General features: G+C 46.8%; 1 protein-coding gene across 9 annotated transcripts in view; it reads right to left on the reverse strand.

Annotated features, from left to right (window-relative positions):
* Nucleotides 1-20783, reverse strand: part of MPP3 (MAGUK p55 scaffold protein 3) — a 140531-nt gene that overhangs the window by 101548 nt on the left and 18200 nt on the right. For 7 of the 9 annotated variants that reach the window (XR_016441943.1, XM_090044098.1, XM_090044095.1 and 4 more), the window contains exons 2-6: nucleotides 20633-20745; nucleotides 9631-9749; nucleotides 8230-8307; nucleotides 4696-4776; nucleotides 2686-2823 (exon numbers count right to left, since the gene is read on the reverse strand). Coding sequence is in view for 8 of the 9 variants with exons in the window: in XM_090044098.1 (XP_089900224.1) it covers nucleotides 2686-2823; nucleotides 4696-4776; nucleotides 8230-8307; nucleotides 9631-9749; nucleotides 20633-20657 (441 nt within the window). In the remaining variant the exon portion in view is untranslated. Of the gene's footprint in view, nucleotides 1-2685; nucleotides 2824-4695; nucleotides 4777-8229; nucleotides 8308-9630; nucleotides 9750-11090; nucleotides 11145-14697; nucleotides 14884-20632; nucleotides 20746-20783 lie in introns of all 9 variants that reach the window. The other 2 variants (XM_090044102.1, XM_090044103.1) reach the window with 2 other exon arrangements.

Consider the following 20783-nt stretch of genomic DNA (forward strand, 5'->3'; position numbering starts at 1 on the left):
GAAGATTTACCCAAAGAACATTGTCTGCAGTAGAGGAAAGAAATTTATGCTTTTAATGTCCTTCACCACAACTGCTTGCTTTATTTCTCACTAGAGGAAGAAGAAAAGATTTTCATTCAGTACAAAACTTCTCACAGTATTTACCTGATCAAACTGTGTGTGGACAGAATTCAGCACTACATCCTACATCCTTGACTTCAATTCAGGAAAGGATTTTTTGATCCATCATTTACTCACTTTTAAACTATCAGAAAAAGATTACATGCACATTCACTCTACTTTCAAAAACTATAAGTCATAGCCAGGGATAGATCCAGAGATTTGCAGAAGTGCAGTCACACCCTGCATCAGCTGTGTGGTGCATATGTAGTGAACTCTCTGAGCTCACTGGCATGTCACTGTAGCTTTTGCCAGAGCTTCGCATATGCTGTGAGGCCTCTGAGCACACCACCTGATCCATGAAGGCTCTGGCTGGAGCCCCTGCTTTCACGCAGCTCTGAGCCCAGGGGGTAAGTAGTGTTCCTGCTCATCCCTTCTTTCCCCTTGCTGCTGAATTCAAAGCTACATGAAGGCAGGGGTTCAGTCAGAGGTTGCAGATCAGCTGATAAGCTCAAAGAGCTCACAGTACATACAGTGCTCCATTTGGAGCTATGCTGACATGCAAGTAAGCGTTACATAGCCAATTATCAATTATTTGGATGGGAGAGTGAAAAACTTGCTGGCCAAGTTTGCAGATGACATCAAGTTATGGGGTAGTGTGGTCACGTCAGAAGATAGGTTGCAGATACAGATGGACCTGGACTGGCCTGAGAGCTGGGCAGAGCAGAACCAGATGAAGTTTAATACTTCCAAGTGTAACTTGCTCCATCTGGGGGCAAACAACCCTCAATATACATACAGGCTCAGTGGTGACAGCTTGACTTGCACCATGGCCGAAAGGGACCTAGGGGTAATGATTGACCATTGCATGAATGTGAGCCAACAGTGCAATGCAGTGGTCAGCAAGGCAAATAACATGCTGGAATACATCAACTGAAAAACTCCTTCATAGTCAGAGTGTCCAGACTGTGGAATAAACATCCTCCAGAGGCGGTGCAGTCACCTACCCTGGTGGTTTTCAAGAGGAGACTGGACAGTCACCTTTTGTTGGGGTCACTTGACCCCAGTTGTCTTCCTGCCTAGAGTTGGGGGGCTGGACCCAATGATCTGTGAGGTCCCTTCCAGCCCCTAACAATTTTATGAATCTATGAAGGGCTGTGGTCACACCCCACTTGCCCTGATCCTGGATTTGCCCATGGCCATAGATGATTCATTTGTAATGTTTTCCACTCAGATAAAGTGTTCACTGCGTGGTATAAATTATGTTTAATCAACTGACTCATGCACATCAGTGACTAGATATTTACTAAGATTTGCTTTATTTGCTTATTATTCTTTACTACTGTTTATTTGTTATAATGCAGTTAGTTTCTAGGCATCTTCTCTGTAATTCCTCCTAAAATTCTCATACTTCACAATTTTATGAGAAAAGGTAGTTTGATTTACTTATATTAACCTCCACCAAAAAGAGATCAGAGCATCAATCTCCTAGCAGATGATATCAAAGCACACAATCTAATCCATTGACAAGGGTAGTCCTGGCTTGGAGGTGGCAGCTCCCATGGACAAGTTAACAAGAAATGCTATGCTTACAATGATATAAGGAGTTACCTGAAAATCAGGTCTTCAGACAACTTTGGTATTTGTTTCTGTTTTACCAGCTTCGTGATTTAGACAGAAACCTGCAATATGTTCCCCCAGGCAGCATCACTGCCAAATATGAGCAATGTGCTGCCCCTCTGCAAGGAAGTGAGGGATACCTAGCACATAGGATCATAAAATGATACAAAAGTAGGGCTGGAAGGGACCTTGGGAGGTCATTTAATCCAGCCTCCTGCTCAAGGATCATCCCTGATTAAACCACTGTAGTATGACCCTACTAATGGACAGGAAGAATATGTTCTGCTTTATTGTACAAAAGATGTTTTGCACTATTGTGCTTCGCAAAACATCTATATAGTGCCAAAGGGGTGTTAGCCACAGACACTCTGGCTCCACTCATGACTTCGCTGGCCTGCATTTCCACTCTCTTTTCTAGCTTCTACTGCTCAATCCATTTGCTAGGTTCACAGGCCCTGCACTTGCATAAACAAAGTGAAGCAAGCAAGCATAAGCATGCCTTTCTATTCAATAAACTCTCAAGCTCAGTAGCAAAGAAACGCTCCATTCTCTGGAGCACTTCTAAAGGCCCTGCAGCTCAACCTTCTTTCTGCCAAATTCCCCTGAAATGGCAGAAGCAACAAAGAAGCTTCCTAAACATTAAATTCCTTATTTAAAAACTCTTTAAATTACTCTGAAAGATTTGGAAGCTTACAGGGCTTTTTGATTTTGGTTTTAAGGAAGATTGACAGTTTCTCTTGGACAAAATTTACATAACTTTTAGAGGTTTAGGTACAGTGGAAGAATTAAGGGTTTACTATTTTTAATGGATTTGACCTGACGTGTCTGATGTATAGATAAGCCCAACTCTTCTCCTTTGTTCTGTTACTCCAGCCACTTCATTCAAGAAAACATCCTGAGACTTAATACTTTCTCATGAAGGGTCAGACCACTTTTGGATGAAGGAATGGCTATTTTTTTACATACCAACGGCTCTTTATTCTTTACGAGACGAACAATTTTCACAGATTCTTCATCAAAGTCATCTTCAGTATTATCTGGCAGAGGTGGAAGGACTGGGTCAAAATTCTTCTGTGCAACTGTGTCATGTACAACAAGCATTGCCTGTTCAAAAAGGAAATAAAAAAAAGAAGAAAATGTTAAAATACTTCAGGAAAGACTGGAGAGAATCTTTTTCATTCCCAACTTTACAGCCAGTACAAAAAGCTTCTCATTTGGTGAAAAATCAATAACAAGTTTTCTTGTAAGCATAATTTGTTACTTTCTTGGCAAAAGTTTGTAGCAAACTTCATGAGCTTCTGCTTTACGTACTTTAGTCAAAAAGGAAGCTAATCATCCAGTTTCCTTTTTAAAAAGTCACCTATGTTACTAAAGAAATTAAATGTTTCCCTTTTCTGTAATCTTCAAGGCCTGAGTCCTGGACCTTTTCAAAAGTAACAGAAGTTGTATTGTTGTCAGAATTAAGAACAGGATCATGAGCTAACTGGGTATGGCAAACAAGTTACTTGTAAAAAAGTAAGTACCCTTTCAAGCCACTCTTTTTTAAATTAGTATATTTACTTGAATACAAGACAAGATCCTCCTCTCTGCCCCCCAGTCAACACAAGCTGGAAAAAAGCCTCATCATTGATTTGAGTACCAGCCTGGGGCTGAAGCTAGAACTTAGCCACCGCCTACCCTGAGCCAGGGTGACTTGTATGCCGAAGGAGGGGCATATGGCAAGGGAAGTATGGGGGAGACATGCTGTTGGAGTGTGGGGGTTGGCACATGCAGGGGAGACCCACAATATGTGGCTGGGAGGGGGAAGCATGGGGGAGACCAGTTTTCAGTTTTCAGAAAACCAAACAAAATCATAGAAGATAGATAAGATAGTTTAATTGCTTCATCTACTCAAGATCAAATGCACAGAAGTAAAGAGTTGTTGCTTACAGATATCCACAAGATCCACCAGTATTGCTCATAGTCAAGGACATTATAAAGTTAAAGCCAAGTTTGACATGGAGCACAAAGTAAGATGGTTGCCTGGGCATGTTATTTGCTCAGTATTGTGCCCCACTAGCTAGCTAAGATTATGCCTGTAGCAGTGGTCATTTGATAGTCACTAACTATTTCTTCTGGGCTGTCTCCACCCCACTGCTCTTTGATTTATTGCCACCACACTATGATGTTACTAATACGAACAGAGAGAGCGACTGCACAATTAACGGGTTGGACTGATGCAAGTCCTTGGGGTAAATTTCTCCTTCTCCCCTATACCCTGGTGTCCATCACTCACCCAAATGGCATTCTTGAGCCTTACTGATCAATCCTGAGGGGTTATTTCCCACAACTCCCCTTTCCGCTCCATCTCTCGGCCTTTCACCAGATTCGTCCCTGGTCAGATCCATAATCAATGAGATTGTACGTACAACTTTAACTTAAATTGGCAAGTAAGGTGGCCTTTCCTACACCTGACAGATATTTCTTCCTGTTTCAGTGTCAATAAACATCAGGTCATCTCATATCTCGGACCACACTCCACTTGATCAACTTCCCAGTTTCTGATCTATCCATTATTTAGGGTCCCATAATACAGCCCACACCATGGGTGATCAATTTGCCCCTTGATCTAGTTTCTTGGTTGATTACAGGAACTCGCACCACCCAGTCCATGTGTAATTCAGTCATTTCCTCTACTTGCTTTGTTCCACACTCACTAAATCTCAGAGCTGTCCTTAGCACAGTCCGGGCTCTGATCAATCAATTTCTCTCCTTGCTTTGTCCTGCTCTCAATGAATATCAGAGCCTTCCTTTCCACAGCCTGGGCTCTGCTCAGTCAATTTTACCTCCTTGTATTGTCCCCCACTCGATTAATCCCCAGGCTTCTCTTAACCCAGTTAGGGCTCCAGGCACTGTTAGTTTTAACCTTCCTTTAACAAAGTTTCCCTTCTGGTGATTATGCTGAGAAAAGTAACATTTAGTACTTTATGTTCTTACCTTCAGATGTGGTGTTGACAATAACTGAAGTAGCTCTTTTTCTTCATTGTTTGCTGGTGCAGTCTGCAATTCTTCTATCACCTTAAAAGTGTCAACATAAGCGATAAACAAGTGAATATATTTTGCAATCTCTGGTCCATGTCTATCCATTTCTATTGCAAAGCAACAAAAGTAATTAAGGGTACATTTCAAAGGCAACTTCAGTGAAATAAGCACACATTCTAAAAGATATATATGATTTTAACCTGCTTCACTATAACTTATATTATGGAAACACAGTCAAAAATCAGCATCCTTGATTTAAATGGTACACAAATACACTTTAATTAAACTAAGTATGTTTAACAACTATCCTTTATTGTTACATTTTAACCAAAATTTAATAAACAATGTTTTCATTGTTTCCAACTGTTTTCAGGATTTTCCATACATAACATTCCCCAAAAACTAACTTCAGGTGACATTTAAGAGTGACCTGATCTATTATGGGTAGATACTAATGGGTTCTAACAATTTCTCCTTAGCAAGAAAGATTTGTCTTGGATGTTTTCCTGATCTGTTAAGTGCTTATACCCTGCCATTACTATAATATTTGAATGCAGTCAGATATCTGAGACTGTGGTCTATTAGATTGTGGCAGAGTACCTTTGGAGCCTCCATTTTAGATCCAGGCCCTCAAGGGTCAGGCAGGAGTTGCTGCAAGCAGCTGGAGAGAACACCGTCCAGCTGAGCTGCTGCTCGGAACAACCTTGGAGGTAAAAGCAGGAATCATGGAGATGGCAGGAGGCTCCTGGGCCTGGGTATGACCGAAAACTATACCCTGCTGGGGAAGGATGGTTTGGTGGGACTGCCCATGGTGGAGCAGTTCCCCAGACATTGCAAGCCAGTTGCCTCCCCAGTGAAAGGTGGGTAGGGGCACCTTATAACACCAGCCCCCACAACTTAGTTGGTCATAGAGCAAGCAGTGAGCCAGGCACGTCTCCGGACACCCACGCCTGTGGAAGGTAACTGGGACTGGGGCCAGGCATGTCTAGGGAGAGGCAGCTGAGCCTGAGGGGTGCAAGACCCCGAGGCCTCAGCATGAGGGTGGAGTGTTGGTCCCAGTGAGAGGGCAGAGTAAGAGAACAGGCCACACAGAGTAGGGCCACAAGGGAGGCCTGAAGGTTATGCAGTAGTGGGTACAAAGTAGGGTTGCAAGGGGTGACCTGAAGGGCTGCACTAAAGTGGATCAGTGAGTAAGACACCGTGAGGGGAGTAAATTGTTGCCCCAGTGAGAGGATGGAGGAGTAGCCCCAGTGAGGGGGCAGAGGAGTGCTGGCCCCAGTGAGAGGGCATGCAGTGCACATCTGAGGATACCTGGGGCAACCACAGCCAAAGGCAGCCAGTAAGGGGCCAGGGGAGTTATAGAGGGTAGCTTAGTACAGAGTGGCAGCATAGTGACAGTGAGCTCCAGGGGGCAGTGAGAGCCCCAAGGGAGACCCTGGAGCACGGGTTGGTGTGAGGCACTGTACAATATGGATGCTATCTGCAAGGCATGGGACATGGTATAGGGAAGGTCGGACCCGTGTGTAATGCCCTAGGCATCGGGGCATTACATGGGCAGCCTCCTGTATTTTACATCAAGTTCATTACAACAAGTTGTGGCAGGAAAGACAGGGCAGACTGCCCTGGACAGGGGGGCAGGCCACCATAGTGATCGGCCACAAGTAGGCCCCTTTGTTACAAGATCAATTTTTGAAATGCAATCAAAATTGAGAATTAATTGTATATAAACTGGGCAAATAAACAAATACCCTTGACACTTTTAAAAGTGAGTGCTTTCAGCTATAAAGTTGGAGTGATATTGTTGCTATAATGCTCCAAGAATTATGCAAGGGGCAATGATTTTTGTGGGTGGTATCTTTTATTGGACTAATTGCATGGTTGGGATAAAGTTACACAAGCTGATAGAGAATGCCTTGCATTCAAAAGGTAGTGTAAGAATATTGATGTAGCCGTAATGGGCCAGAAATTATGCAAGAAGCAAGAATTTCTTAGGGTGATCTCTTTTATTGTTGGGATGTGACAGGGACAAGCTTTCACGCCCAGTGCAAACACTGGCTTCCCTCCTGTCTATAAGCCAGCCACCCACCTCACTCATCTGCCACGCTTGATGTAATAGTATTGAGGTGTTAATTAGGTGGGAGGCCACCCATTTTAAACCCCGATGTTTAGGGGGTTATCTGGAGCTCTGTTGTATCCCTACACTGCGGCCCAAGCCTCAAGATGGCATTCCAGGCAGCTAACTCAACCGTACCCTTTGCACATTAGCTGTGGTCCCCTCTCTGGGAACTTCAGCTCCCCCTTAGGCCCAGGTTCCATGTCAGGCCAGTCAGGACCCTGAGCTTCTTTGCTCTGTGGGCATCCCTCGCAATGGGCCCCTGGCCCTTTTGACCCCTCTCTGGGTCCTGGCCCCAGCATGGACCAGTTGGGCACCTCGGGTCAGGTCTAAGCTACTTGCTTGCTTTCAGGGGTCCCCCATTCCCAGCTCAGGTGCTTCACAAAGCATGCCTGACCCCATGGGATCGCTCACACCAGCAGGCTCAGGCGCTTCAAGAAGTCTACCTGGCCTTCCCTGCATTAAATAACCCACCCGAAGATGGGGGCTGAGGTTAAGGCACTGGGGAGGTGCTCATTCCTGGCATTTACATGGGGACTGTAATGCCACTAGCAGCCCTACCAGGCCTTCCTGCCCCAGCAGGGTGCAGTCTTAGGTCTTGCCCAGGACCAACAAGGCCTCCAAACCATCCCCATAGCTCCACCCTTGCCTCCAAGGTGTTCCTGGAAGAGCTCAGCAGAGAGGTGTTTAGTCTCTGCCGGCTGCTTATGAACTGTCCTCAGCTCAGGGAGCTGGGCCTTAAAGTGGCCATCCTCATCAGGCACCTGGCCCTCCCTGGCCAAGTCCTTAAAGTGGCAGGCACAACCGCTGCTCTGCCACAGGATAAAATTAGATAAGCTTTCAAATACAAGATGTTCTTAATCAGGTCCAATCAGAACAAGCCAAGCACAGCATTCATTTGAAAGCCTGTCTAACTCTATCCCAACTACATAGCTGACCCAATAAAATATATTGTTCTAAGAAATCCTTTCCTCTTGCATAATTTCTGAACAAGCATAGCTACAACCTAATGCTTACACTACTATTATAATTAAGGATATTTCTGTTATCTGTGTGACCAGATAATTTTTAACCCCAAAATCCTGACCTTCAAAGTAATTTGTGACAAAAAGTTTCACAGTCCTGTGTACGCTAAATCATTTACATGAATTCTCAAATCCTCTTTTAGAAGTATAACTGTTGAAGGAGGGAATGCTGCTGTTCTGGAAGTAAATCCTTTTCTTTTCTTTACACATGAACAAACCATATATTAAGGTTTAGTTTTCATATGAGTGACTACAGTTTGAGACTGCCAGTCTTTTCCTGTATAAATTTCAAATCTAAGAATGAAAATAACGCCATTTATAAATAAAGTAATAGGAATAAAACATACTTACATCCTCTACCAAAGCTGCTGCACTGTGTAAAACAGGGGTTGGACTCTGCCTTTCATAATGACGGAGCTTTTCATGTATCTGAAATACAGATGTTTTTAGGCAAATGACAATATGGAAACGCAAAAATACCCAATTTTTTCACCATTGCAACATGTTTAAAGTAATTTCTTAGAAATTCTATTGCTTGCATCAGGAAGAATTATGTACAAAGGAAAGTTTATCAAGGACAGTAATGCACAGAGAACCTTTCAAAATTGCCTAAAAAAGTTAGAAGCACAACTTCTATTTTGTGCCATTAAATCCCTTGTCGCTTTTTGAAATTCTTCTCCTATGTAACCTGGGGGAAGAGAAAAAATTGAAGACAATGCACAAATGCTTATCTTTCTGCCTTAATATTCTGTGCCCATGTTCAGATGTCAATCACACTTGACTTACGATCAAGACACTGTTTTGGTAGATAAATTATTTAGCTCTGACAGAAAGACAGAAAAAGATGTAAATGGATACTATCATAATGTGTAAGTCATTACCCTATCCTATTCTATTGTGAACCCTCCCCCATGAATCTTCTGAAAGCCTCATTAATCCTTGGTCCTTCTGTTTGCCACACAAATCAATTTTTTTTGTCTAATATCAAACACTTCTGAAAATTTCACATAAAAAACCATCAGTTCTGAAGATCAGTCAATGTAGAACTGTTCCTTTTTGACAAAGGACATATAAGATTTCACAAAAAGAAATGAATTTATGGACACTGAAATTTTCACTTATCAATTACATTAAAATGAAATTTCTATACAGAAAAAGCAATTATTTAAATGCAACAAAAATATCAACTGAGGATGAAGAACTCCATGCCCTTTCTGCTTTGGAAAGAAGATAGTTTCTCCAGCTTCAAGATTATCTTAATTCAGGAATAGTCAGAAATGTTAAGGGTATTTATACACATATTTTTTTGTTCCGTGACACACCAGAGATCCACTGCTTCGAAGCAGACTCAATTAATTGATTAATCGAGTCTGCTCCACATGAGAGCTGATGCGAACTGTGTTGCACTGTGTGCAGTTGTATAAGTGATGAAATGCATGTCAGCGCACAGAAAATGGCAGCTGTGCGCTTTTGAACTAAAGCACCTTCAATGTATTTTAGTTCAAAAGCACACCACTGCCATCTTCTTAGCACCGACAGGAGTTTTCCTGCTTCTACAACTGCAAGTGTCACAGCACTTGGTGATTTTCAAAGTGCCTGGTGCTGCAGCTCTTACTTAAGTACATCATAATCTATCTCTAGTCTGCCCTGATCCATAACAAGTAAGCATTTGCAGAGTACCATGGCTAAAAAAATTCAAAGAAATGCAAATTACTACTCATAAAGAAAAAATTATTTCAAGAAATAATTTACCTTAATTAAGTAACTAAGACTCTTCTCACTGAAGACATCTTTAAGGAATCCCATTTCTTCTTTGTGATTTGAATCAGGTCTTAGCTGAGATGTCAATAGGGCTAACGTTTCGTGCAATCCTAAATTAATTACAATGTATACAGAACAAAAATGTTTTATGTAATGTCTCTTATTTACTGTTTGTTATAGACTTTGCATTAGTTTTACTTGTCCACATGCAAAAAAACCATGCTTCTGATAATCAACATTATATTGAGATTTTCAGCTAACTTCCAGGTATTTTTCTCTCAAAGTTAGTCTCCCTTCTTAAACAGTTGATCCTCTTTGAGGTCTGATATCTGGTATACTGCAAGACAGAATCTTCATTGATTCTTTAATAAGTCATTTTGAAATGTAGCTTTCCTCTGTCTGTTTCTGTCAGACCTTATAACAGCTGAATCTAACACAATTTAAGTAACTAGGAATCATATTAATACATTCAATCTAATCTACCTCGAATTATAGTAAGGATTAAGGATGAATGTGCTATGATTTGTCACCTCCTCTTACCCAATGCTGCCTCAGCTATGCTCCACATTAGAAACTTAGCTAGCTTCCAAGTAAAGTACCCGACCTGGTTCAAAATGTATTTCCTGTTAAGCTGTAATAACAATCATAATATAAGCAAATTCAATATTTTAGTGGGAGGGAGTAAGCCAAAACAAAACAAAACAAAAACCAAAAAAACCAAGAAGATATCACTTTAAGAAGGGAAATTAGACAAACATGAGTAAGTTAGTTAGAAAGAAGTTAAAAGGAGCAGTCAAAAATGTAAAAGGCCTGGAGGCAGCCTGCAAGGTCTTTAAAACCATTATATTAGAGGCTCAGGAACAGTATAGACTGAAAACCAAAGGCCACATCCAGACAAGTGCGGCCATGTGGTATGTGGCACCACAAACCCATCTGCAGCGCCACACACTGCACATTCAGGTGTTCTCCATGCTGCTATCTTGCAGCGTGGAGGGGTTTTTTTGACCCCAGGAACGAGATGTACTGCTGCTTCTTGTCCCTAGGTAAAACAAATGTCTGTGCTCATGTGAATGTGACCAAAAAGGACAGCCAGCAGTCAAATCAACACTCTGCGTAGTTTACTATCAGGGTTAAGGAGGTGATCCCCAGCAAAAATGCATTGTCAAAAAAAATGGAAGATGTGCCCAAATGGTGGAAATGGGAAAGCCCACCAACTCTGGCAGGTTGAATGTGAAAATGTAATAAGACAAGGCAAAAAAGAATTTGAGGAACATTTAGCGAAAGGTGCTAAAGTTAATAATAAAACTTTAAATACATCAGCAGCAGGAAGCCAGCTAATCAATGACATTATTGCAGATGACCAAGGCGAAAAGGGTACATTCAGGCTCTAGCAAAAAAGCTAAAGAAGTCTCTGAATTGATCTTTATTATAGAGGATATTGGAAAGATTACCACATCAGCTCAGTTCTTCCTAGCAGACAGGTCTGAAGAATTCTCCCTGGTGTTCTGAAGGAAATCATATGTGAAACATAAAGGCGGAACTGTTGGCAATAGTGTCTAAAATATTGTTATAAACTGTCTCTATGCCAGAGGAATGGTGGAATGCCAACATAACATACATCTTCAAAAAGGGCTTCTGGAAACTGCAGACCAGTGTCACTTCTATAAAATCAGCAGTCACATGGATAAGTATAATATACTTAGGAAGAGAGTCAACATGGATTTACAAAAGGAAATCCGCCTCACCAATCTATGGGAGCTCTTGGAGGGTGTTAACAAGCACATGGACAAGAAGGATGCAGTTGATGTAACATATGTGGATTTTTAAAATCTTTTGACTAGGTCCTTTACCATAGGAATAGAAAGAAGGTCCTTTGGTGGATCAAAAGCTGGTTAAGAAAAACAAAGGGTCATTTAAATGGTCATTTTTCAGGATGGAGGAAAGTCAATATATTGGGTCCCCCAGGGTATTGTGCTGGGCCTGGTTTTGCTATATATTTTCATCAACAACTTGGAAGAGAGAGCGTACAATGACATCTCCCAGTATGCAGGTAATACTAAATTATTCTGGGTAGTCAAATCGCAAACTGATAGTAAGGAACTGCAGAAAGATCTCACAAAATAGAGTGAGTAGACACAAAAGTGGCAACTGAACTTCAGTGTTGATAGATGTAGAGGTCAGGCATAACTAGATTAAAAAAGGAATTAGATGAATCCATGGAGAACAGGTCCACTAACAGGTATTACATAAAAGTCATGCATCCTCTCAACAAATGATGCCAGGGAGGGCACATCTACATGTGAAAGTAATGCACATGAATAAACTGCAGAGCAAATTGCTCCGCAGTAAACTACTCCCAGGTGCAGCATGTACAAGCACACCTGTGTCAGGAGCAAACAGAGGTGGGGGGAGCAGTTTAGATCAGGACTACTCCTGCCCTGCTCTGCCTCCTTGCAACAGCCAGAGGGAGCTCCAGGAGGCAGTACCAACATAAAATTAACACCACAGGGCTGATATTGGTTAGGCATGTGTTAGGTGAGATCCGTGATCAACATAAAAATATTGGCCAGAAATTACTACGGTAAATGCAGTTATACCAGTGGTACCACCTTGTACAGGTGTAGTTTGTTTTACATGGTAAGCATTGATTTTGCTCCACTGACACAAAACATCATTTTGCTGAACTGGCTGAACTGACTACAAGGGAAAAGTGTTTTTCATCTACCATAGTTTGAATATCAAGGGAGGTGTGGCTGACCCAGCCACACACACCTCCCCCACAGGTATGTGTAGCGATGTGTGTGGCTCATTCAGGCTATGAACTGGAATGCCTGCAGGAGGTCCCTCAGAAAAGGGAAAGGTTACTGCAGTGTGTAAGGGCAACATTCTGAAGTGCTCTAAAATTCCCAGGGACAGGAAGACCAGCTTGAAGACTATGTTACATTTGAGTCTGGTTTAGGCAGCTGGGTGCCAGCCCTCCTCCATAAAAGACTGCCCTGTGCTTTTGGTCTCCAGTAAGGCTGTGTGAACCAGCACCGTTTCATTTTTACTTCTGGTTTGCTGTTTTGAAGGGACAGTGTTTCGTTTCATCATTTTGTTTAGTTTCAAAGCACTGTTTCGTTTCATTTCGTCAAAACTGTTTCACTGATTCAACGCATTTCAACGTTTCTCCCATATGCTAAAATGGGGAATCATGAAAATGACTATAACTTTATCATTTCTTGCCTGATTCAGATGAAAACTGCAGGGATGGTAGCCCCTGCTGAGAGAATAAAGTCTGCCAGGTTTCAAGGAGATAGGTGCAGAGGTTTCTGGGAAACTGCACCTCAAGTTGCTGACAAGCAAAACTTGTGTCACTTGCCGACAGCGGCAGCCTCCTGTTATTCCATGCGCAGATCTGGGTGGGGTTTGGGGCCATGCCAGACTCCTCCCAGGGGTGCATCCCCTGGATCTGTGCATGGGATGACAGGAGGCTGCCGCCTGGGACTGGCACTGGGTGTAGCTCACACCCAGTGCCAGGAAGACTGGTGCTGCCATTGGCCCCAGGCAGCAGCGGCAGCCTCCTGTCATCCCACATGCAGATCTGGGGGCCCATGCCCCAGAAGGAGTCCAGCAGCACTAGGAGTTCAGGTTGACCTCCATGGGGCTAGTGAAGCTGCTTAGAGCTCAGCGCTGGCTCTCCCCACCTCCCGCTGCTGGGCTGCACTCCGACCGGCTCTGCCAGCCCCACTGAGCTCAGCCCAGTGGTGGGAGGCAGCAGGAGAGCCAGTGGCAGAGCTGCTCAGAGCACAGCCTTGGCCAGTGACTTGCCCCTGCCTCCCGCTGCCAGGCTCAGCTCTGTGGGGCTGGCAGAGCCAGTTGGAGTGTGGCCTCATGGCAGGAGGTGGGGCTTCCGCTCCCGTGCACAGCCTGCTCCTACCCTGCTCTGCCCCCCTGCAGCAGCCAGGGGAACCTTCAGGCTCTGGCCGCAGCTGCTCAGGTGCCAGGGAATGCTGGGGGAGGCAGGCTCAGCCTGGCAGGGGATGTTTTCCCAGGAGCCTGTGGCCAGTGCAGCATGGATGCTCTCTGCCCTCCCCACAGCGGTGGACAAGGCACCGTGTCCACAAGGCATTTGTGGGCCATCTCCTCCACCCTCCGGGGTTGGGTGCCTGGGCAGCTGCCCATGCACTCCAGGCCACCAGGGCACCCCCAAGACCACACACACTAAGTTTCAAGCAACAGTCTTTATTTCCATCCCCAACAACAGACTCTCTCCCACCCTCTCTTCCCAACAACAGATCCCACCCCAACCCCGCTGCCCACCAATAAAGCACTCTCTTCCCCATACAATTATATACAGTATAGTGTATGACCTCCCAGGGGGAACAGTGGAGTGGAGGTGCCTACGGGATGGATCCTGGGGAGAGGTGCCTGGCACCCCAGCTTCTGGCCACACCACCAAGGGTGAGGCTTGGCCAGGGGCGAAGGCAGTGCAACCTGCTCCCCCTCCATCACAGGGCTGGGGCCAGTAGGACTCCCACTCAGGAGCTACATAGCACCTGGGTGAGCAGCAGGGGGTGGCCCAGGTTGCAGCATGGGGAGCAGGAGGGGGCAGACTGCTGGGGGACCTGGCTCAGAAGCAGGGGCAAGGGCCTTGGCCACTACAGGAGGCACTGGACCTCATCCCAAGCCCACTAAGGGAGCTAGGCACTGGGTGGCTGCCAGGGGGCAAGAAGGGCCAGGGACTGGACTGCAGGTGACTGCCAGGGGCCAGGGAGGGCTGGGGCTGGACTGTAGGTGGCTGCCCGGGGCCAGATAGGGGTGGGGCCAGGGTCAGGGGCTGGGCCGTGGACAGCTGTCAGGGGCCAGGAAGAGCCGGGGCCAGGGCCTGGACCATGGGCAGCATGAAGGAGACCAACAGGGCCAGAATGACATCCAGCACCTGGTGGTCCTCCTCTGTTGTCTCTACTGCACCTGCTCCTGGGCCTCAAGCATTCTCTCAAGAAGGCGAAGAGCCTGTTCCAGAAGGCACGGTCCTCCTGTTCCCTTTACCACCCTCACTCCATCTCCTGGGCTCACCGGGCCCGTGAGTCCACTAGCTGCTCCTCTGCCACTGTGCCAGCTGATCCAGCAGGTGGGTGCAGTCCTGTGTGCACCACTGGAGGAGGCAGCACTTGCAAAGGGTGCTTGCCAATGGTAGAGGTGCCCCTGGAGGTGCATCCTTGCCAGCAGTTGGTGCTTCTCCCCCGTGTGCAGCTGCTGGACCTGCAGAGCCGAGAGAGAGGTTCTTTGTGAGAATTTGCAACACATCAGAGATAACATGCACTGTACTAAGGAGCTGTGAACTGCCCAGTCTTAGATCAGGGACTGTAAACACACGTGCCCAGGGACCATGGTAAGTTGGTTGGGTAGGTCCTGCCACAGGTGGCCACTGGCCAAGCCTTCCATCCCCACTCCATCTGCAGGGGCAGGGAGCCTACTTGGTGCTTGCCAAAGGCAACCTGACTTCCCAGTCCCCTTCCCAAGCCAAGCCAGAGCTGGTTCCTGCCAGCAGCTGCCACAGCAGCTCCAGAGCAATTCCCTGCTTCTCCTTCTACAGGCCAGGCAATTTGCTCCAGTAGCACTAGGCCCATGCTGCCCAGGGTCAGGGGTGAGGAGCTCCCGCACAGCTGGGACACCAAGCTGGTGAAACATCCTACCTTTCCCCCTCCCAACAGATGCAGCCTGGGCCAGGGCTCCCACTGCACAGCCCCCTTTCTGAAAGTCCCCCAGGCACACCATGACAAGCTGTTTGAACACTCTGAGGGGTGCCCGACCCACTACACCCTGCTGATGATGATCACCATAGTGCCCCGTGCACAGCTGAGAACCTGGCACGGGGTCCTGGGCTTTGATGGTGCTCCAGGCAAGCACACACTTCCTTGCAATGTGTGCCGCCACCTTGAGGGGTATCTCTGCCTATACTGCGAGTGCTTGATCCCGGCAGCTGAGGAGTAGATTGTCGCTGCCATCAGTGAGTTTCTCTGCATGCAACAGGCCCCTGGCTGCCAAGCTAGGAGGGTGCTGGCCTCTCAATAAAGTTTTGAACTGCCTCCCCCTCCCTAAGTATTGAGGGGGGAGGGGGGCGGAGAAGAAATTCTGAGTGGCAGGGTGGATCTCGCCCAGGCAGAGCAGGGGGAGAGAGGCAGGGAGGCAAGGAGATGGAGAGTCCCCCACCCCCACTGTGCAGGCCCCCTGGCTCCAGGCATGCAGCCCAGGGATGGGCTGATGAGCTGGCATAGGCACGGGTGGCTACAGTGTCCCCTTACCCACCCCCAGCCCTCCTCTCTGTGCAGGGCTTACCAGATGGGCGTGGCAGGCGATCCTAGTGGTCCGAGTCTGTCCCTGTAGGTGGCGAAGTGCTGCAGCTGCCTACAGTGTCCCAAGGTGTGGAGGCACGGCACCTGGCTGCCTGTTCAGTGGCCCCCTCCGGAGAACAGCTGCAGCTGGTCACCACTGGGGTCATCCCCAACCTGTCCTCTCCACTAGGGGTGTACACACCAAGTTGGCGGGGCAGGTGTTGACCCCTGAGTTTGCAGATGAGGCCAGGGACAGGGAGTGCACTGGGACCTGGTCCTTATGCCCTAAAGGGCCCTCCTCAGGAGACTGCTCATCTGGCAGGCCACATGTACTGGAGCAGATATGATGGCCATGTCTATGATTCCTTGTGGCCAGAATGTAGTCCAGCTGCCACATAAAGGCCATAGCTCTGCAGGTAGACCCAAGCACTGGTCGTGGTACATTATGTGGACCCACTGGGCCCACAGGACCTTGACCTTTATGTGACCACTAGTTGCCGCACTCCTGCATGCAGGCCACCGTGTCTTCATAGATATGGATGCTAGACCGGCTGCCCTGGGCAAACTGCCTTTGCACCTCAATCTCATCCCACACCGTGATGAGGTCAGTGGTCTCTCCCTCTGACCAGCTGGGGCCCCAGGGCATTGCCTGCAGCATTGGGGACACTGCCATCATGGCTACTTCCAGGGACTTTGGGGACTCAGGAAGAGACTCTGGTGCCAGCAGGGCTTAGCACATGCCCGCAGCCGAGGAGCATGATGCCCAGGGGGCAGGCAGGTGGTGGAACAGGGGCCAAAGTGAGGGGCTGACAGGGCACAGATTTATGCTTGAGTCACCATCTACATGCATGCTTCTGTGAGATTAATCTACAGATAGTAGCCAACCACGCAGTAGACTAATTTATTGTGCAGTAAATATGGTGCATGTGTACATGACGACTCTTTACTGCGCAGTAGATTAGTCTCCCATGCAGTAAAGAATCATGTGTAGACATACCCACTGCAGAGCAAATTAAACTATTCCACAGTAAAACACATGTGTAGATGCGCCTGGAGGGTATGACAGGGGATGAATTTTCCTAGACATGCCCTGTATATATCCATTCACCTTCTAAAGCAGAGGTGGTCAACCTGAAACATGGGTGCCGCAAGTGCCCCAAGTAGCCTGTGTGTGACATGCATTAGATTGGAGATGGGACAGGCAGCACAATAGCAAATAGGGCAAGGAACAGAACGCAGAGCATGAGATCAGGCAGGAAGCAAAGGGCAGAAATCAGAAAGCAGAGCAGCAGCTTAGCCAGGGAACATAAGACAGGGAACCGAAAGCTGAACAGCAGATCAGGTAAGGGAAAGGGATCAGACTGGCATTTCGAAAGGGTGCAGGGCTAATTTGTCTATGCCTGCCAAAAATGTTGGTCCCACTGCTCAAAAGCACCTACTTATGCCACTGTCAAAGACAGGATACTGCCTGACTCAATATGGTACTCCTTATATACTTATGTTCCTTGTTCTAAGTGTTTCACCCTAATCATTATGTCCTTGTAATCTCAAGTGATGTTTGGCCATGAAAGATCTGATCTCAGAGCTAATAAGGGCCACCAGACTAGGCTCCACTTGGGAAAGCCATAGGAGGTTCATCAGATGACTGCTTGCTTTGTAGCACAACTACAAGTTATACTAATCAGGTAACTCTGCCTAGAAATACCACCCTAGCCCTACTCATTTCTTTGGCCCCTGACAGAAACTAAGGCACAGTGCAAAGAGGTAGAGACAGGAGACTTTTGGACAGCATTGCCTGGAGAGCACACAGTAGCTCTTTTTCTGATGAGGCATTTTCAGTTGGCAAATGATGCAGGTGTCGTCCAAAGAGGATTAAGAGTTAAACCTAGTAAGTTTTTTTCCTGGCAAATGGATACAAACCTTCTGAGATCTTCCTCACCAACTGCTTTCTCCTATGTCTTCTATTTCCTCCCACTGGACAAACAGACCTATCCCTAGTAACAGCAGCCTCAGTGCAAGCTCAGTAAAGATCTTATTTTCCCCTATAATTCTGATGCTTATTGTACCACTTGTTGTTAGGTTAGGACATTAGCCTCTCCTCATTTGATTTAATGCCAATTATTCAATTGATAGCCTCTCCTCATTTGATTTAATGCTTATTACATTGTTTTCATTGGGTAGAAAGTGGTATGAGATTTTAACACTGATGTGACTGACTACACTGTTACAGCTGAGAGAGACTTGTATTTGTCCAGTGGGAGCCTGGCAACAGCTTGCACCCTTGAGATACAAGTGTCATATCAAACTAGGTCCCTCCTGAAATCTGATCTTCTTTTTCCAGTTTAATTTATGCTAAAATTTATTTGATTTCCAGTAACTGAATTGACAGAAAATGTAACTGGATTAGAACTAAGATTGTTGAATTGATTTAAACTAGAATTATATCCCATGAGAGAAAATTAGTGTACTTACTTGAATCCCAGACAACCCAGAATTTAAGATGACCCCCCCATAATTAGATTCTATACATGGAAAAGAGGGTCATTTTAAATTTAACCTCCCCACTCCTGGTGGGGCCTGACCCCTGCCTCTTGCTCCCTACTGCCTCTCTGCCGTGACTACTTACCTCCCACATTATCCCCCATGTGCATGCCCCCCCGCAAGCCTTGAATACCTTCCCATCCCCCACAACACCTCCACCTCTGCCACTTACCCTTGCACATAAATTGGCGCCAGCAAAGGTAAGAGGTGGGAGAGCAGGTGGGTAGAGCATGAGGCAGGCTGAGCAGAGGTTGTCAAAGGAAAGGAAGGAGAGACAGTGGGAGCGTGGAGAGCAGAAGTTGGTGGAAGGGAAGGAGGCAGTGGGGGCAGGTTGTGGACCCAAGCCTGGTCAGGATCACAGCCAAAGCCACAGCAGCCGCCTGCTCCCCTGTTGCCTCATACTCTAATCCGGGGGTAGGCAACGTTTTTTGGCCGGAGTGCCAAAAAACTACAATGTCTACCTTGGAAGGTGCCAGAGTGCTGGCATGCCAGAAAAACAAAATTTGGGGATGGGGCACAGTATACGGCAGGGCATTAGTATTAAATATACTAATATGATTATTAGTATATTTAATAATCATAGATGTTGCCTTTGTTGTTGTGTACTTTTTTTGTTAACCATGTTGCAGTGAGAGAGAGAGAGAGAAGAGAAAGAAGAGAGAGAAAGAGAAAGAGGGAAAGAGAAAAAAAAAAAGAGGAGAGCAGAGAGAATCAGGCACATACACACACATACACAATCATATGTGTACAAACACAGAGAACCAGAACAGACACATGCACACACACATCCAGAGCCAGACGCACGTGTGCACACACAGACACACAAAACCAGAGGCAGACAAACGTACAAAATCAGACGCATGGGTGCACAGAGGCAGGCCACCAGACAAAGTCTGACCCAACAATGCCCTGGGCCTGCTGGAGCCCCTGTGCTTCCCTGGGGAACCAGGCCAGCCAAGGCCCTGGCCCAGAGCCTGCCCATCAGCCCAACCACCTACCCACTCCACACAGCTAAGCCCACAAAGGTGTGGCGCTCCTGGCAAGGGGAAATGCCAGCCTCATCCCAGTAGGGGGGCTGGGCCAGTGCTGAGCTTGGAGTGGGTGGGAATCAGGCCGGCTCAGCTGCAAGCCCTGCTGCAAGCAACCTGGACTCCATAGTTGGCAGCAGCTACCCAGAGCTGGGGCTGGCTGCAGCCAGGAATCTGCAAACAGCTGCACACATGCCTCAGACCAGACAGTGGCAGGGGCACGAGGCAGCACAAACCCGCCCTCTCTCCTGCTGCCAGCATAGAGCTGAAGACTGGGCTCCGGAGCCCAGAGCAGCTGCTTGTAGCCAGCCTGGGCTCTGGGCCTCTGCAGCAGGCTGGCTGCAAAGAGCTGTGCATGTGCAGTCACCTCCAGCATGGAGCTGATGCCAGAGCTGTGGAGCCTTGCTTGCAGCCTTGCTTGCAGCTGCCCCGAGCCCAGGCTGGCTACAAATGGCTGTGCCAAGCTCCAGAGCCCTGCCATCAGCTCTGTGCCAGCAGCAGGGGAGAGACAGGGGTTACGTTGCCTCAGGCCCCTCCCACCACCCATTCCAAGGCACACATGCATATGCCAGTATGGAGCTGATGCCAGAGCCGGGTGTAGCTGTTTGCAGCCTGCCTGCTGCACCCAGCCCCAGCTCTGGGTAGCTGCTGCCAACCATGGAGCCTGGCCTGTTTCCAGCAGGGCTTGCAGCTTCCCAGCCACCTGCTGGGAGTAGCCCGGGCTCCATCGTTGGCAGCAGCTACCCAGAGCCGGGGCTGGTGGTGGCATGCTGAGCAAAATGGCCTTGTGTGCCAGGGGTTGCTGACCCCTGCTTTAATCCAAGATAAGGGTCTTTTTTTCTTCTCAAATTGAAAAAAAATTAATCCTGGAGGGAACACTATTTCCCTAAGGCACTCTGCCTTAGAGTGTCTTCACCTATTTCCTGATGTGACCAGGGTTAATTTTCCGTGCAACTGGCCATTTTAAAAGTGCTTTGCAGCCATGCATGTGCATTATGTCATGGCTGCAGAGAACTTTCAGGGGCCCGATCTTGTGAAAAATAACTTGTGTAATCACCCTAAGTTTTCAAACACTCTTATAATTAGAGAAAAATTCAAACTAAATACCTGCATCTTCTGAAAGCACCGGCATGGCTGTTTGTTCTTAATCCTGGAGGCAAATGTTCAACTTCAGTCAAAATGAATATTTCTTTTTCCTGGACTGTGATTCAGAGTAAATCCTGAAATATGCAAAAATAACATCTGAAGTCCGGTATCA

The sequence above is a fragment of the Crocodylus siamensis genome, chromosome 4 (assembly GCF_052110815.1).
Source record: "Crocodylus siamensis isolate JL-2025a chromosome 4, ASM5211081v1, whole genome shotgun sequence".
In the NCBI taxonomy this organism is placed as follows: Eukaryota; Metazoa; Chordata; order Crocodylia; family Crocodylidae; genus Crocodylus; species Crocodylus siamensis.